Genomic DNA, 19,279 nt, shown 5'->3' with positions numbered 1-19,279 from the left:
GAGATCAGCCTCGACGTTCTCAGCCGAGCCTCTCGCCCCAGGCGAGCGGCAAGGCTAGGCCTGCTGCTCGATCGCCACCGCGGGTTGACGATCAGCAGCAGCCCTCCACGCACGCTGGTCCTGCCAGCGAGCGAGGGGGGAGCGTCAGGTCTGCCTCTCCCGTACCTTCAACCTCCTCGGGCTATACCGGGAGGAGCGAGGTACCGAGGAGTGATCACGAGAGGTGCGCCGCTCGTGACCCCGCTATGACGCGTATGGCAGGCACGGTTTTAGGACCAACCAGAACATACGCGCAAGTAGTTGGAGGCGACCGTCAGGGGTCTGCCGCTGTTCCTCCTTCTGAAGGAGGAGTATCGCGGGACCTGTTCTTGCTGGAGGGACTGGACGGTCCTACTCCACAAGACGCAGTAACTCCCGAAGATACAGAGGAACTTTGCAGAGGTCATTAAGCTGATTCGTCAGCATAGTGACCTTGCGGAAGGATCGCCGCTACCACCGGCAGAGCCCACGTCCCGGCTCGAATCATTTTGGGGTCCCAAGAGGGAACCCAAAATGATGGTGGGGTTTACCGCGATCAGAGCTTGCAGACTCAGTCCTGGATCAAGTTGAGAATCTCGTCTCAGGACGAGGATTCGCTGAAATCCGGACGGTCTTCTAAGCTGCTTCCTCCCCTCTACAGCGTCAGAGGCGATTCTACGTGCCATTCGGAAGACCCGGATACTGCCTAAACAGTTTAACCCGGAGTTAGCGAGGCTGACTCCAGGTGTGTCCCTGCAGCAGCTCCTGTCGGAGAACCTCTGGTTCTCGCAGCAGGAGGCACTTGCCCTGGAATCTACCGCTATGGCAGCGTTCCAGGCAGTCTCTTGGTTGGATTTGTGGTCCCTCACAATATCCAAAGTAGCGGCCGGCTCCGGGTCCCGGGAGTTCTGCTCTCGAAGACGACGCTTCTTTCAGGAGACTGTGCCAGTCTGGAGGAAGAGCGATCTCTTACCTCGCCCATCAGACTGCTAACCTGTGGGCCAACTTGGTTCTTCGACGTAGGGACGCAGTCCTTACCCGAGTGACCAAGGGGGCCGGGCGTGAGGCGCACTCGGGGCTTCGCAATGGACCCATTAGGAGTTCCCCAGCTCTCTTTCCCGGAGAGATGGTGGACGCTGCGGTGGAAAGGCGGCGCACTGATGACAGTGATCCGCTTAGTTCACCCAGGCAGTCTCGAAGGTTACTGGGCAATCTCGAGCGACTGCGGCCAAGCCAAAGAGCTTGGCTAGCGCTTCCACGGCGGCGAAGACGGTTGCACCGTCCAAGCCCCGTGCGAAGACTCCTGCTGTTTCGACTTCTGCTAGAGGAGGCCGTAATCAGCCCTCCTCCCAACCCTCCTTTCCCCGAGGAGGTGGTGGGAAGGGAAGAAGTCGAAACGAGGAGGGAAACGCTAGGGACGGCGTTCCCACCCCCTCACCTGCTGACCGGAAGTGGGGGGGTGGGCCTGGCCTGGAGGCCATGGGCGACTTTGGCAGCGCTACGGACGCCGAGAAACGGATAGTAAGACGTCCTTCGGCGGGAGGGATATCCTACTAACCCTTTGAGTTCTTCCGGCCCCCCCTCATCTCCAAACCGGTCCATCTAACAGACCCTATGTTCCGGGGATCAGCAAAGGACAACGCTCTTCGACAGGAGATCAAGACCATGCTGGCGAAACGAGCTGTAGAAATCGTGGAGGACCAGTCACCGGGCTTTTACAGCCGCCTCTTCCTAGTGGAGAAGGCATCGGGGGGCTGGCGTCCGGTGATAGACCTCTCTCCCCTGAATCGCTTCGTTCGCACGACGCGGTTCACGATGGAGTCGGCACGCTCGGTGCTCGACTCGATCAGGGGGAACGATTTCATGCTTTCAGTGGACTTGAAGGACGCGTATTTTCAAATACCCATCCATCAGTCCTCCAGAAAGTACCTCCGCTTCATCTTCGACGGGACGGTGTACCAATTCAGGGCACTTTGTTTCGGTCTCTCAACCGCCCCACAGGTGTTCACGCGAGTGTTCACTCTGGTGTCAGCTTGGGCCCATTCGCACGGGATACGTCTTCTGAGGTATCTCGACGATTGGCTAGTCCTGGCGAGCTCCCGCTCGCAGTTGCTACAGGACAGAGATCGACTCCTCAAGTTTTGTCGCGATCTGGGGATCGTGATAAACTACGAGAAGTCCGATCTCGAACCCTAGCAGAAGATGAAGTACCTGGGTATGCTGATAGACACGGTAGCAGGGCAGGTCTTTCCCGCAGACTTGCGTATCAGCAAATTCAGGGAGGCAGCCGGCCGGTTCCTGTCTTGGCAGGAACAGGCAGCACAGCAATGGCAAGTCGTGGATCGGCCATCTGTCGTCACTCGAGAAGTTAGTCCCTCACGGGCGTCTTCACCTGCGGTCTCTTCCAGTGGAGGCTAAGGGAGAGTTTGGTCCTCAGGCAAGGATCCTCCTTACTTTCCCGTAGCTCTCACGGACAAGGTGAGGCAGGACCTAGCCTGGTGGCTCGACGACATGAACCTCTTAAAAGAGGAGTGCCCATACGCACCCCCCCCCCGGAGATGCTTATGTTCTCAGACGCATCGACCGAGGGATGGGGCTCACACCTGGAGGAGTTGCTGACTGCAGGTGTGTGGGACCATCACGAAAAGCACCTTCACATCAATGTCCTGGAACTCAAGGCGGCGTTCAACGCTCTCCGAGAGTTTTCAGGACCGCTTGGTGGGACACTCAGTGGTGTTGATGTGCGACAACACCACAGTAGTGGCATATGTCAACAAGCAGGGGGGGCTAGTGTCTCTTCCGCTCCATCAGTTGACGGTGCAGGTGCATGAGTGGGCCACGGCTCACTCGATAGAGCTGTCGGCACGCTACATTCCAGGCAAGAGGAATGTAGTAGCGGACAAGCTCAGCCGTCGGGATCAGGTGATAGGGACCGAATGGTCTCTACACCAAGATGTGGCGGAAAGGCTCTTCAACCTGTGGGGGCGACCGGTCGTAGACCTGTTCGCCACCCGGCACAACAGAAAACTTCAGGTTTTCTTTTCAGCCGTGCCGGACCCATGGGCAGCTGCAGAGGACGCTCTCCAACACCCCTGGGACAACCTCTTCGCCTATGCCTTTCCTCCCTTCTGTCTGATTCGGAAAGTGATCAGTCGAGCGCTGGTCACTCCCAATCTCAGAATGATCCTGGTGGCTCTTCTTGCGGACGCACCGAGAGAGCTACCCAATTGGCACAACCTTCTAGCCCAGCCACACGTAGAACGGTACCACCTAGCAGTCCAGTCCCTTCAACTTCACGGCTGGCTGTTATCCACCATCTCTTGCGAACGAGAGGCTTTTCTCGTAGCGCAGCAACAGAGATGGCTGGACACGTCCGACAGTCCTCTGCAAGCTGTGTACCAGGGGAAGTGGGCCGTCTTCTGTGGTTGGTGTCGTAGACAGGGTCTATCTCCTCCCCTCAGAGCCACTCTTCAGCAGGTAGCGGATTTCCTCGTGTTTCTTCGCCGAGAGAAGCCTCCTCTCAGTACCCACAGTTAAGGATATAGAGCCGCCCTGGCTCTCGTCCTAAAAACTGAGGGGACTGGACATCTCGAATTCGTTCGAGATCTCCTTGCTAATGAGGAGCTTCGAAAGGTCTTGCCCACCCAGGGAACTCAGGCCCCTGCGTGGGATGTGACTCTCGTCCTTAGGAGTTTGACTCGAAGACCCTTCGAGCCACTCCTAGAGTCGTCAGGACAGGGATCTGACCCTCAAGACCCTCTTCTGCTGGCCCTGGCATCGGCGAAGAGAGTAGGGGAACTACATGGTCTTTCTTATGATGTTAAACACACCAGAGGCTTGGGATCTGGTGAACGCTCGATTTCGTCCCGAACTTCGTAGCCAAGACTCAAGAATCCGTCGATCCCTGACGACAGGTTCGAGTCTTTCACGATCCCCTCCCTTCTGGACTTCACCGATAACGATGCGGATGAGATGCTGCTTTGTCCTGTGAGGGCGCTACGGCGCTATCTGAAGAGAACTCGACACCTCAGGCCTGAGTGTCGACGCCTCTTCGTTAGCACTGGGGTTACCAAGAAAGAAGTTTCCAAGAACACGCTTTCTTTCTGCTGCGTGAGGTGATCAGGAGAGCGTACGAGGCTGATGGTAGCGACGACATCCGTACGCTCCGACCGAGAGCCCACGAAGTCAGAGGTATCGGACCCTCCTTAGCGTTCCGTAAGAACTTCTCCGTGGCGCAGGTCCTGAAGGCAGGTGTCTGGGCCAACCAGACCACCTTCACGTCCTTCTACCTTCGGGATATTGCCCACAAGTCCTTGGATACTTTTTCCTTGGGACCTGTGGTGGCTGCTCAACACGTTGTGTAAGCTTACCCAGCACCCGAGCAGGCAGAACAGCATCGATTCCTTGTATGACTGGGAGAATGAATGTGCGAATGAGAGAGTGACTGGCTTCTCTGCACCATCTTTCTCTACCTCTACCTGTGGGCAGAGGGTATACGGTCGTTACCACGCTGGAAGGGAGTCAGATGCAGGTAAGCTATTCAACCGAGCTCCATCCTATCTCTTTAACTAGAGATTGGATTGTATATCCACCACTTTCTTTCCAACAAGGGGGAGAAAGTGGATGCCTACATGAGACAAACCCATTACTTTAGATTTGCTCATGTACAGGAAAAAGTCTTACAATGCTGGTACGAAGAGATACGCTTTGCCTCTCTCTTAGTACTCGGCCCAGAGGTCTGACCATTGATCCTGCGGTGCACACCCCGATCAATCGGACAGGCTTGGATCCCTCCCTCCCCGCTCTTACGACCAGGGAGGCATTCCAGGGATGGACGAACACCAGTCTGTTCATCAAAAGACTCAGATTCCTCCCACCAAGAAGTGAGTCTTAATATGTTAAAGGAAACACCGATGGTTTGTATTACGTATCGGAACAAATGACAATTGTCGAAAATTGCATTTTTCCTAACTATACAAACCTTGAGGTCCTTTACCAAATATAGTCCCTCCTCATGCCACCCACCTCACTCTGCGTATTTTGCATGGGCCAAAAGCAAAAGTGATTTGTTTACCTCCCAGGCGACGATCGGACAAGCAGTTAACTACCGTTCTCCCCTTGTTCGAAGCTTACGACCGTTCCAGCTGCTGCTAGCTACTTCCTATTGTTAAAGGACCTCAGGTTTGTATAGTTAGGAAAAATGCAATTTTCAACAAATTGTCATATTTATACAATTGCTTGCTTGCAAAAAATAGTTGATTACAAAAAACTTGATTGACAACTAAGCAGCTTACCTACTATGGGTTTCAGAGACATTGCAAGCACGTTTTTTGGCAATATTTCTGTAACGAACACTCGTATCAGAATGAGATTTTGCTATAGTGTATTACACCCAGTGCCATAATTTATAAGGGTATTGTGAATCACTAATCATAAAGAATAACGACAATTGTCCTTGTACCAAGAGACAAAAACTCCTTTATCCAGAAATGGATACGAACATGTGTAAAAAGCTCCACCTACCCTCTCCCCCCACCTCCACTGCCACCCCTGTCCTTCTTCCTTCCTTCACCTTCCTTTCTCTCTCTCTGTTGCCAATTGGTATGTGTTTACCCTCCAAACTGGGTATAAGACTTACACAAAACGTGGAAATTGGTGAAATTAGCCTATGTATTGAAAGTATACATACGTACATAAATATTAAAGCAATTTTATCATTACAGCATTACTATGACAACTAGAATTTATGGAAACAGTTTATGATAATGCATCGGTGTATGTGTGAAGCTCCACTAATGTGGCAACGATGATTTTGCCATTCTTAGCATGCAAACATTAAAGGTTACATTTATTTCTGGCATACAGTTATTTAAAAAAATCAAAATACTAATACATATAGACTTAAATAAATGAAAAGTGCTAGAAAAAAAAAATATATATATAATCCACTAATCGTCGTCTGCTCGCGATGGTTTTTGGCAACCAGATGTACGACAAGGTTAGAAACATTGGATTGTATCTACTTTAGAAGTATCTGTAATTTTTCCGGGTAATTTAGTTGCAAAAAAGGGATAATAGACATGAATTAAATAAACATTTTGAAATAACAAAGTAAAGTTAAACTAAATAATGAGTAAAGTAAACAATTAAGGGAATAAAACTTTGCACATCATAAACAATGTCATTGTCTGCTGTTTGTAACTGTGTTTGTGGAGTGAGCGCTTAGGAACCAGGAACAGCAACGTGGTTCAAGTGCAATGTGGAGTGAATTAAGACCAAAATGTATATAATTACAATCAAATAAGCACTGTGGAGTTTCAGTTGTGATGGCAGTAACGATAAAATCACTGATTACAAAGTAAAAATGGATTCAGTTCAAACCATGACCCCGGGAATAACAAGTTTCATACTTTCACTAATATAGGCAACAAAATGTTGTTTTATTGTGCTGATTACAACTGCAATCTTGAGTAAGATCAATAAACGTTACATATATACGCTAACATTGTCCAAATGAGTGCTGGGAAGGTTGGGAAAGATGGTGGACAGTCTGTGATTAGACCGGCCAGCCACACGATAGCCGCCATATTGGATTTCAAAACTGCCTTGAAAACATATTTTACGAAGAGCGTCACATGCTTATTTTAGTTCGTATGGGGCTTTCATATATCACATTATGTTGGCGAAACTTCAATCTTTTGAATGGTATGCTTAGGTTGTAATTGTATTCTTGTTTCACCAATTAAATATCGAGTGAATAAGACCCGGACAGCGTGATGATGGTGGATCGTCCGTGATTGTTTACCCTATTTCGGTTGCCTAGGTAGTATTAAGAATTTACTGTTGTTTTTTGGGGTCGATTGTAAGTAACCACCAGGGGCCGGTACTAAACACAGCAAAGTACATTTGACGCCCCAATCCCTAGTGACTGTCGTATTCCCGGGACCGTTCCTTGCAGTCTGTGCGGAGTTATTGCCTAGAATTACAGTAGTACCTCGAGATACAAAATTAATCCGTTCCGAGGCGCCCTTTGTATCATGATTTTTTCGTATCTTGGACCACATTTTACATGTAAAATGGCTAATCCGTTCCAAGCCCTCCAAAAACACCCCATTAAATTTCAAAATAGTAAAGCTAAATTGACCTATAAACAATGAAGTACTACAACAATTTGGACCATTCAATACCTAAATTAAGACTAAAAATGCAAAACCTGTAAATAAAGTGTATATTAGTGTACAAGAAATATTATTACTGTAACGTAAAATGTAGAAGCTTACCTTTTCGAGTGAGGCTACACACATACGTAACTATCCAAGTAAGATTGCTTCTGCCTACTTTTCACATGTTCCTGTGTGAGCCTTTTTTGGGGGGGGTGTCTTCTACAAATGATTGCACTTTATGAAAGCTGCTTTAATTTCTGCCATTTTTTTTCTTCTTTTTTTTGATTTTTAACTTTTTTTTTTTTTTTTTACTTTTTTTTTTTTTTTTTACTTATTAGTAGGTTTTTTTTTTTTCTTTTTTTTTTTTTTTTGTTTTTTTTTTTTTTTTTTTTTTTACAGAATTTCAACTTTCTTTTTTTGCACCTCATGAATGTTCTGTTGGCCCTGGTGTCCATCAAAAACCCTGTTCAACCAAATGCTCTCTACTGCCAACTGATTTGGGTACTGAACGTTCGGCTGCTGACCTTCAACATAAACTGAAGTGCCTTGATTATACGTACACTACATACTGGTATGCATGTTGTAAATGATTGGTCTGCACCCTCTGTTCAGCAGGGAGTGGAGATTCTACCAACCTTGCAAAGTTTCCAGTTATCCCATGAGAGAGACCTTGATCACTTATCCCATGTGAGAGATCTTGGTCACTTTTTTTTTTAAAATATTACGTACACATTGACGATCCCGAAAACGAATACCGCGTGCATACTATAACAATGCTGGCACCGAGTGGCCGAGCCACGCCACCATGTGTACATAGTAGATGCATGATGGGAGGGACGCTGGCCAATAGGAGAGAAGGATTTCATGGCTGCGACTAGCATCAGGAACCAATGGGAGAGCAGGAGGATGTTGGCGAGTCTACTAGTATACTAAGATGGCGGGGCGCGGCGCGATTTTCAAAATTGTTATCCGGGCGAATCTCGGACTTTCAGAAACCTTTTGTATCTTGAAAACTTTTCGTATGTAGAGCCGTTAAATTTTTCGTATTGACTTTCATATCTTGAGTTTTTCGTAAGTTGAGCCTTTCGTATCTCGAGGTACCACTGTACCTAAGAGTTTGCTGTCCTATAGTAGTTGGGTGGGGTAATCCTACAGTTTGAGGATCAGAATTCACTACATTGCATAAAGTCAAAATGGTAATTTTTCGTTCGAGTCCGCCCAGCAATATTTCATGAAAAACAATTTTTTCTGCTAGTTTTCTTGTTGTTTTGTTGTGTTCTGATGTTATTATCTTGCGTAAAACCCTCGTTTTCCATTGACCACCACCCTAAATATCACAACAGTGATGGGGGCACCCAGGGGGGAACCGGGGGTTTTGGGTGGTGGAAAAAGAAAACGAGCAATAAGTGGAAGATAATAATACCAGAATACAAAAAAACTAAGAGAAAAAATGGTTTTCCATGCAAACATAAGAGGGTGAAAGAGCACTTACGGAGTGACTCGAGACGAGGTAGCTATCTTGAGCTCCGTTTTCTAAATCGTGCCATTTTCTAAACCACGATTTACAGAAGTGGGTAATACAGAAAATTAATGAAATAAGAGAAGCAGTCTGACCTAACACAACCACCTAACCTAACCTAGGGGGAGGTTATCCTTTCTTAGAGAGGGCCTTTGCCCCCCCTGCAACCCCCCTCCCCCCTTTAAAAAATCATGCCTAAATGATATATAATGACAAATTGTCTTACCTTATTGATGTCGATCCGACCTTAAAAAGCATGGCTTATCACACTTGGGGCACTTCACTTCTCTCGGTAGCACAGCATGTTCTCGTAAAAAGGATAAACTTTCTTCATTATTACGTATAAATCGTGAAAGTACCACATCAGTCTCGGTAGGCGCACCTACAACTTTCCCACGATGAGGCCTTTGTTGAACTGATAATTTTTTTGTGGGGAAGGACCTGTTGTCTTTCATGAAAAGCCAATCAGAATTTAGTACAAAAATATTTAAGAATTGTGACTGGTCAAAATCCATTAGCCAATAATATTACATTACATGGACATACAAGGCTGTAATTAGAGGACCGCTATGAGTAGGTGGAGCTACTGTGCATGGAGGAGGAAATTGTCACGGTGAGCAATGGGGAGGAGTCAAGTAGAAGGAAACGGACATACGAACAAATGAGAGCGACTCTTTGTGACAGTGGAAACAATAACAAAGAACTTAGAAAAAATTCATAATTACCGTAATTTGATTATTTTTTCCCCTGTTATTATGTATTTGCGCAGTTAATGTATTTAGAATAAATATCTTGCTTTCACGTGTTTTAATCAAGAGATAGTATATAAATTACAACGTAGGAAGTGGATGGACTTTACTGAAAAATAACCGTCAAAATCAGCAAACTGGAAAATTGATCAGTTTATCTGCTTACAGAAGCAGAGATTGATAAAAAATAAAGGGAATCAAGGGGAAGGTAAATTAGAAATGGGAGAAAATCATAAATTTCTGTTTCTGTAAGCAGATAATCTGCTAATTTTTTCAGATTTATCAAAAAGGGACTGTTGAAGATCAAAAGCCTGTGCCAGGCTTCTAAGTGTCCACTAAACAAACACTGTTGCGGGCACACTACTGCACTATTTGTGTGAGGTATAGAGCTTTATTCCTCTTGTCTTTTTACAATCTGCTTCTATAAGCAGATAAATTGCTCATTTTTAGCAAATATATACTTCTGTTTGCAGATCTGTCAAAAGAAGAAATTGAAAATAGTGAAGGAAACTTAACCACACACACGGGAACAGTGAATTTGGACCCCTTAACTGTAGGATTACCGAAAAGTCATCAATCAGTGTTTGACATTACCAAAATGAAGAGCAAGCATTCTCTCGCAACCCAGGTTTTTACCTTTGGAGAGACACCTGGCTGGCATTAACTCTGATAAGCTTACTGCATTAGGCAAATGGCAATGAAAAGTTATATGGAGGGTTATTCATATCCTTTAGCCCAGCATTACCTGGAGATTAGTGAGGACCTCTCTCGTCTAAGGTTATGAAAGATATGTGCGTTGGCAAACGTTTTCCAATGACATCCTTCATTTCCATGTTTTCCTGTTTTGTTCTGTGGTAAGCTTCCAACCAACCAGTGACATCACAGATACAAGCAGTAATGCTGGGATGGGCTAACCCTGTACTCGATGAATCATGGGCCTATTTGTCTTGGTAAATGTGAACACTCCTACTGCTCCCTACTGGGTCTGAAATTACTAACAATTTACGTGCAAAAGGGGCACCATTTTTGTTACCATCCCCTTGGAGTTGAATGTAATAATAATAACAACAAAAGGCTGTAAATATATAAACAAACAAAAGGCATAAACAAGCAAAAACATCAACATAAGGCGGTAAATCTTATGGTCGCTAACTAGCTGGAACCAGGCCCTGTTAGTAGCCTTCAGTTTCACTGCTGTCTTACTTCTATGTCAACAAAATACTATTAAGCTGATAAATTTATACTTTTAAAACCAAATCCACTCACATAAATGTCATGTTTTTTGTGTTTGAACATATACAAAAAAATGGTAAATATTTTGGTAATAATTAATTTGGAACAGATTTTAGCATGCTTTCCATGTTGGGCATATTAAGGAGATGATAGAACAAAGCAAAAAACCCAAGTAAGAAGAATTTGTATCATAGTAAAATATGCACTACCGAAGTATTAGCCTAGTCTAGATTAAAACATTAGCATTTTGCCAGACACATAAAACCATTTTTTTTTATTGTGAAACCATTTTTTTTTTTATTGTGCTTTGTGTATTCTTTATACTGTAAAGTTGGTGAAAACCATAATGTTCTTATATCATGTCTTGTCTTTCATTAAAACCTCTCTCTCTCTCTCTCTCTCTCTCTCTCTCTCTCTCTCTCTCTCTCTCTCTCTCTCTCTCTCTCTCTCTCTCTCGTTGCAATCTGATTTTAATTGTTTATATAAGTAAAACTAATTTTGTACACGGATGGTCTTTGAAGAAGTGCAGTTTGTAGTACATTATTAAAAATCTATATTTCAGCAATAAAGTGGGATATATTCTTAATTTCAGGAGAATGAGCTGAAGAGAGAATACCTCTTATCTTCAGTAGAAAATGTTTAGTGATTGGCCTTCAGAGTTAGTGCCACAACAAGGTTGGGGTGATGAAGCAGCTATCAGTGCCTTCAAGGTTAGTCATTCTAATTCATTATGATTTGTCATGAAAATTTTTAAGAGAAACTTGTGAATTTAGTCCAGTTTGAGCTTTGGGGATCAAAAACTTGTCCTTTATAAAATTTGAAGAATTGCTCACTGCTTAGGAGTCAGAGAAAATACAGTATATGTAGCTTTTGGCCTCAGTTGCTGCTGAACCATTGTGGTTTAGTGAAAGCTGTCAGGTATTACAGTTGTAGAATGTAGTGGAAGTAGAAAATATGAATGATTAAACTATTCTTGTAATATTAGTCTATTCAGTTTTTGGAAGTTGTATATGCCATTACGTACATACTATTATTTTAAGTCTGGTTATGCTGTTTAGTAGTATGAGAAGAAAAAAATAGGTATGGTACATTTGAATTACTAATGGTAATTTGTTCCGATACGTAATACAAACCATCGGTCCTTTAACAATAGGAAGTAGCTAGCGGCAGCTGGAACGGTCGTAAGCTTCGAACAAGGGGAGAACGTAGTTAACCTGCTTGTCGGCGCGCGACTGGGAGGTAAAACAAATTTCACTTCTTTTGCTTTCGGCCGCGGGTGTGAAGGACGTGTTCGTCATCGCTCTCTGCCCGCTTCATCGTCGTATGGCTTTGTCTTTATATTGTGTTTTCTACTAATGGTTTGTTTGACTTGAAAATGAAACTGTAAGTAAACTGTTTTCATTTTCATTTACTTAATTATGAACCAACATGGAGTTATCGCCGTAGATGCGGCAATTTCCTCTCTTTTCATGAATTGAACCCTTGAATTATGTCTCGGTGCCGAGGGCGGGCGCGCTCGCGCCGAGTCATGATTTTGGTGGGCGAAAGTGTGTAATTGAAAAATGTAAGTACTCTTTTCATTATATTTTTGCCCTGTGCGTTCGTTACCGAGACTGTGATTGCGCTCGGCACGAGCCTTTTTAATTTTGTATAATAGAATGCAATGAAAGTGGATTCGCAATTGCAATATTCTTTTCATTTCATTTATTTATTTGCATGAAATTTAATTTGGATCAATTTTCGTTCTTACCCGGGAATTGATCCTTACGATTTTTTATGTGAAAGTGAAATCGCAAGTGCAGTATTCTGTTTCATTTCATATATATTTTATGATAGCATCATATTATTGGATCAAGTTTCCGTTCTTACCCGGGAATTGATCTTTTCCCCTTTAAGTTCTATGAAGTGAATCGCAAGGGCAGTATTCTGTTTCATTTTCATATTACTTTTCACTGCTGTGCGGGGGTAGGGAAGCGAAGGTCTGCCAGGAAGTCGGAAAGCTCTCCCGTGACTCCCTTGGTATCCGATTCTTCGTCTTCCTTCCTGCCCCCCGCTCACAGCTTCTTCGTTGTATTTTGTATTTGGGGTCTTCCTTGCGTTCGGGGTGGGGCATGTCTTCCCCCCGTGCGTGAGGGAAACCCCTCTTACTAATCTATCTATGTTACCGCAGGTGCTACATCCGTGGGAGACGACCTTGGACAGGTATGGACCACCGCGGCGGCAGGGCGTGCCTAGCATCCACCACGGCTGCTGCAGCGTTCTAGCGAGGTCTGGGGCGGTCTCCACTACTACCACGGCCGCTATGCTGCTCCCCCCCCTCCTGGTCTACACTCCCCATGCTGTGTCGATGACCAGCCGGTCTGCCGCTACTAGGGCCGCCGCCGTACCGAGGTGGGGTTGCCGCCGCCGCTTGTTTCTTCGTGTTGCCTGCCCCAGACTTCCGCTGTTCCAGCAGCTCGCCCCTGGACCGGCCGCCAGGACCCAGGTTCCGCTGGCTGCCGATGATTCTACGAGGCGATCGCTGGGCCTGCCGTCCCTGCCGCGATGTGATTCCCGCTGTTGGCTTGGCTGTTCCTTATGGGTCTACGCTGCCGCTGTTCCTGCCGCTCCTGAGCTGGTTGCTGTTCCTGTCGCTGCCTGGTTCCATGAGCCTGGTCCATGCTGGTCCATGCCCACGGGTGGGTTCTTCCCCAGTCCCAGGTCCTTCCGGACAGGTTTTGCAGTAGGGCCGTGTGCTTCGGCAATAGCCCCGGCTCCGGCCTGGATGGAGGACCTGACGACTGTCCTGCGTGAGCTGACGAGGAAGAGGAGAAGAGGAAGCTGTCATCTTCGTCTTCATCGTCTGCTGCTGCCTCTTCCCCTTCGACTTCTAAGGCCCATAAGCCGAAGAAGAAGAAGGCTGCCTTCCCCCCTAAGAAGTCTCCTTCGGGAACTTCTAAGGGCCCGTCCCACCCCGGTGGGACGGGAGGTCCTTCTGCTGGTCCTCCTGCTCCTTCGGGAGCGGGCCCGTCTCTCCTTCCGTAAGGAAGAGATAGACGGGGACCCAGATAGGAGTATCGGTTAGCTCTGGTACTTCCTCGCCTGGTGCTAGCGGCGATGCCGCTACGCCAGGTTCCGGCTCGGTCTCTCGTTCGCGAGAGATCCCGAGTGTACGTTCTCCCTCGGGAGACCGTGCAGCCAAGTTTCGGCGCCAGAGTTCGCTCGGCGCCAAGACGCGGCACGGAGCAGAAGGCTGGTGAGAGACGCTCAGGTGACTCTTGCCAGGCCAGCGGCCGCTCTTGCAGCGACCAGCTGGTAACCCGGGTTTTTGTACATGAACTTTCCTGTCAGACATATACTTAGCTTACGTCTCTGACGTCACGACAGAATTCAAAAACTCGCGGCTAACGCGACAGGTAGGTCAGGTGATCTACCTTACCCGCCGCTGGGAGGCGGGTGTAAGAACCATCATACCTTTCTTGCCAGATTTTTTCTGTCGTCGGTGTCGACCACACCTGTTGTCGGTACCTCTTGACAGTTGGATTCTTTTCTCGTTTTCGCCCTGGATTGTTTCTACGGACTTTTGGTGAAGTACCCGATCTTTTGGCCTGGCATTCGCGATTTGTGGACAGTTATTGGACTTTTCTTTGGATTTTTCTTTGGAATTTCTTGGATTCATGATGTCTGATGTTGATACTAAGAAAACTGCTATGTTTAGAGTTTGTTGTATGACTGAGTGTAAGGTGAGGCTACCGAAAGCTGCGGTAGACCCTCACACGGTATGTTTGAAGTGTAGAGGGAATGAATGCACCTTTAATAACCCTTGTAATGAATGTGAAAAGCTGAATGAGGATGAGTGGAAGTCTTTGTCTTCCTACTTGAGGAAGCTTGAAAAGGATAAAGTTAGGAAAGCTTCTTCCAGGAGCAGTAGTAGATCTCGTATTAGCGAGTTGGATGTAGATAATCCTATTTTAGAAGTAGCTCCTTTGTCAGTTTCAGCTCCTGCTCCCTGCACCGAAGCCGAAGATGCGCCTTCGGAGGTGGCCTCAATGAAAGCCACCATTCGCAGTATGGAGAGGAAAATCAAGCAAACTAGAAGGTAAGAGTGATTCCAATAGTGATTTGTGCAGTGAACCCAGTGCAGTGGAGGGTGCGTCTGATCGGCTCCCTAATGCTTCCAGGCCTAGACCTCTTCCAGACTCCCAGTCCCAGTGGAGGAGGAAAGTCGAAAGCCGCAGGAAGGTTAGGGAGCATCCCCAACGGTCAGGCGTCCCCTCGGTAGCTCCTGTTGATCGTTCCCAGGCTACCTTGGATCGCTCCAAGAGAGAAATTTTGCGCCAGTGCTTCTCGTCGTCGCCTTCGCCTTCTCCTAAAAGAGGATGGAGCTCTTCGGAAGCCTCGCGCCCTTCGAAGAGAGCCTGGAACGCTCCCTGCGCCCGCCCTTCCAGCCCTGAAGTTTTTTCGGAAGAGCCTGAGGTGGAAGCGAAGAAGCGTAAGAGATCTCAGGAGTATCGTTCCCCGAGCGGAGATCGAGCCTCGTCTCCTGTTCACGAGTTTGTGAATTCTCCTGCAAGGGTGTTGGCTAACTTCAGGAGCGCAGATTTCGGCTCTGGCTGGTTCTCTTTGCGTGTCTTCTCGTCGTAGGAAGGACGTCTCGCTTCCTGTAAAGAAGTCCAGGCTCCCCTCTCCTGACTCTCGCTATTCGACGGAAGCGGCGCGCTCACCTGTGGCGTTCGGATTCTCGCAGGAGGCTTTCTGCTTCGGACAAGATCACATCTGCGTCTAAGTGACATTCGCCTGACAGACAAGTTTCTCCTTCGGACAAGGAGCAAACTGCGCGTAGGAGATCCTCACCCTACAGACACTCTTCTCGAGACAGGATCGCTCCCCTTGACAGGCGTCAAGAGCCTAGTAGGCACTACTCACCTCGTAGCCGCTCCTCGTCTCGCCTCCACTCTCCGGTTGACAAGCGCCCTAAATCGGACAGGCGCCCTTCGCGGGACAGGCGTCAAGAGCTTGTTAGGCGCGTTTCGCCTGGCAGGCGCTCTTCTCCCGACTTTTACTCGCCTCGGGTCAGGCGCAGAGAGCCTAGCAGGCGCTTCTCCCCTGGTAGGCGCTCACCTAGTAGGCGCTCGTCGCCAGAGATTCTCTCGCCTCGGTTCAGGCGCCAAGAGCCTGGTAGGCGCTTTTCGTATGGCAGGCGCCGTTCGCCTGGTAGCCGCTCTCCTTTGGATAGGCGCCAAGAGCCTGATAGAAGTTCTTCTTCAAACAGGCGCTCTGCACCTGACTGCCGCCTGTCTCCTATTAGGCTTCAAGAATCTGGGAGACGCACTCCTCCAGACAAGAAGGATGTGGCAAGTAGACACTTGCCTGAAGCATTGTCTCCAAGACGTATACGTCTAACTTCCTCTAGAGACTCCTTTAAGAATAGTCGCGCCTCTAAGGATCAGGAGGGCTCTTCAGCTCAGGAAGGAACGGAACCCCTCAGAAGAAGAAGGACCAAAACAAAAGACGCCTCAGTTTCCTCCTATAAGAAAACTAACAGAGTTACTCCTTGCAAGAGTTTGGAGATATCCTTTCTCCTGTGGCTCCCCCTTCTCCTCTTTCGTATTCTCCACTTCGAAGACGTCGAAAGGTTTCGTCTTTGTTGTTTAAGGTATGAAACCTACTGTTTCCATGAAGAAGGCGCTGAGAGGTTTTGGGGAATGGGCCTGCCTTTCTAAGGAAGAGAAAGCGGAAGACGGTTTTTTCTTTAGCCTCCGTCTAAACTTGACCGGCAGATTGTTGGGATTTATGGTATGAATCGGGAGAACCTTTAGGCCTCGCTCTCCCTTCGTCTGCGGACTCGGACTTCTCTTCATTAGTGGATTCTGCTCGTTGGGTCCGCCCTCTTGTCCGCCAAGACTACGTGGGGAATGAACGAACTTGACCACTTACTGAAGGGAATGTTCTGAGTCCTGGAAGTTTCAACTTCCTTGATTGGTCTTTAGGTGTTCTGGCTAATAAGACCAAGACCCCAGATGCTCTGTCTCCTGAAGATCTTAACTGTGTACTCACTTGCATGGATAAAGCAGTGAGAGACGGATCGAGTGAAGTCTCATCACTGTTTGGAGCTGGAGTGCTTAAGAAACGGTCGGTCTACTGTTCGTTTCTCACGAAGGCAGTGTCTCATGCGCAAAGGGCCTCGCTCTTGTATGCTCAACTCTCTCCGCTTCTGTTTCCCAAGAAAATTATCCAAGATGTCTCGAGTGCCCTTTCAGCTAAGGCTACTCAGGACATGTTAGCCCAGGCGGCCAGGAAACCTCGCTCTGTCTTCCACCCAAGACCAAGAAAGAGACTCCTCTGAGACAGGAGCCCTTTCGAGGAGGACCCGCTGTCAGAGGTTCTGCAACCAGAGGGACTAGACCTTTTAAGAGAGGTAAAACCTTCTCTAAGTCAGTCAGAGGGAAGAAATAGCGGTCAAGGACTCCAGACATCAGTTGGTGCCAGACTACTGAAATTTGCCGACGTCTGGGCCCACAAAGGGGCAGACAATTGGTCCCTATCGATTGTCAGCAAAGGATACCTCATTCCCTTCTCGTCAAGACCACCATTGACGACAACTCCGAGGGAGTTGGTAGCCAAGTACAAGGACCCCATCATGAATCAAGCCCTTTCTCTAGCAGTAGATCTCATGCTAGAGAAGGAGGCTATAGAACTAGTGAAAGATCCCCGCTCTGCGGGCTTTTACAACAGACTTTTCCTAGTTCCGAAGAACTCAGGAGGATGGAGACCGGTGTTGGATGTAAGCGCCCTGAACGTCTTTGTGGAAAAGAGGAAGTTCGCCATGGAGACAACTTCCTCAGTGTTAGCGGCTCTTCATCCAGGGGACTGGATGGTGTCTCTAGACCTTCAGGACGCTTACTTTCATGTGCCGATCCATCCTTCTTCACGGAAGTATCTACGATTCATGATGGGAGGAAACATCTTCCAATTCAAGGCCTTGTGCTTCGGCCTATCAACTGCACCCCAAGTTTTCACGGGGTTAATGAAAAACGTGGCGCAGTGGCTACATTTGGAGGGAGTGAGGGTGTCGCTTTATCTCGACGACTGGCTAATCAGAGCAGAGTCTCAAGAAAGATGTCTGGAGGACCTTCAAAAGACCCTTACATTGGCAAGTTCGCTGGGACTTCTGGTGAACTTCCAGAAGTCTCAATTAATCCCCAGTCAAGAGAGGATCTATCTGGGGATTCGGATAGCTTCTCTGGCTTTTCGGGCTTTTTCCGTCGCCAGAGAGGATAGCTCGTTGCTACGAGAAAATAACGACCTTCCTAGAGAAAGATGCATGCACACGAGGGAGTGGATGAGTCTGCTGGGGACACTCTCCTCGCTGGAGCAATTCGTTTCTCTAGGAAGGTTGCATCTCAGGCCTCTACAGTTCTTCCTATACCAGAACTGGAGGCGTCTCTCCTAGATCTGGAATTCTCCTTCAAGATCTCAAGGGAAATCAAGAGAGACCTTCGGTGGTGGAACAATCCACTTCGATTTGTGGAAGGAATGTCTCTCTACATGCCGACCCCAGCCATGTGTTGTTTCCGACGCATCGGAGGCAGGTTGGGGAGCGACGCTCGGGACAAGAGAAGTGTCAGGCACCTGGAAGGGGGATCAGGTGTCCTGGCACATCAACAAGAAAGAGTTGATGGCAGTCTGGATGGCATTGAAAGCCTTCGAACCCCACGTCCGAAATGCAGTAGTGCAGGTCAATTCGGACAACACAACAGCCTTGGCGTACATCAAAAAACGGGGGGACGCACTCCTTCTCCCTGTACGAAACAGCAAGGGATCTTCTGCGTGGTCTCAAACAAGGAAGATCAGTCTTCTCACAGATTCGTACAGGGAGAAAGGAACGTCAGGGCCGATCTCCTGAGCAGGAAGAATCCAACTCCTGCCTTCCGAGTGGACCTCCACTCAGAAGTATGCCAAGACCTGTGGAGAAGATGGGGCAGACCTCACATCGATCTCTTTGCAACAGCAAAGAACGCAAGAATCGAACTTTACTGCTCCCCGTCTCAGACCCAGGAGCAGTATCAGTGGATGCGTTTCCTCCTAGATTGGACAGGGCCTAGACGTCTACGCCTTTCCCCCTTCAAAGTACTAGACAAACCCTCAAGAAATTTGCTATCTCGGAGAGGACAAGAATGACGCTAGTAGCTCCGTTCTGGCCCGCCCAAGATTGGTTCACAGAGGTACTGGAATGGTTGGTGGACTTTCCAAGAGCACTTCCACAGAGACAAGATTTGCTCAAACAACCCCACTTCGACAGGTATCACAGAAACCTCCCCGCTCTCAATCTGACTGGCTTCGACTGTCAAAAGTCTTGTCAGAGCGAAGAGGGGTTTTCGACAAAAGCTGCTAAGGCTATCGCCTCAGCTAGAAGACCTTCGACCCTTAAAGTCTACCAGTCGAAGTGGGACGTCTTTCGCCGTTGGTGCAGGAACCAGAAGTTTTCCTCTTCCAGTACCTCTGTGACTCAGATAGCAGATTTCCTAGTTTTCCTCAGAGAAAAATGCGGTTTGGCAGTATCTACTATCAAAGGATACCGAAGCATGCTGGCTGCGGTATTCAGACATAGGAATCTA

General features: G+C 47.6%; 1 protein-coding gene across 1 annotated transcript in view; it reads left to right on the top strand.

Annotated features, from left to right (window-relative positions):
• Window positions 1–11,253: 11,253 nt before the first annotated feature.
• LOC135195794 (ral GTPase-activating protein subunit beta-like) overlaps window positions 11,254–19,279 on the top strand; it is a 32,011-nt gene continuing 23,985 nt past the window's right edge. The window contains exon 1 of the mRNA XM_064222272.1: window positions 11,254–11,392. Within this exon, the coding sequence (XP_064078342.1) occupies window positions 11,318–11,392 (75 nt within the window). The 5' untranslated portion in view covers window positions 11,254–11,317. The remainder of the gene's footprint in view (window positions 11,393–19,279) is intronic.

The sequence above is a fragment of the Macrobrachium nipponense genome, chromosome 16 (assembly GCF_015104395.2).
Source record: "Macrobrachium nipponense isolate FS-2020 chromosome 16, ASM1510439v2, whole genome shotgun sequence".
Classification (NCBI taxonomy): domain Eukaryota; kingdom Metazoa; phylum Arthropoda; class Malacostraca; order Decapoda; family Palaemonidae; genus Macrobrachium; species Macrobrachium nipponense.
The sequence above is the reverse complement of the archived record's forward strand: the minus strand, read 5'-3'. Positions and strand labels throughout refer to the sequence as shown.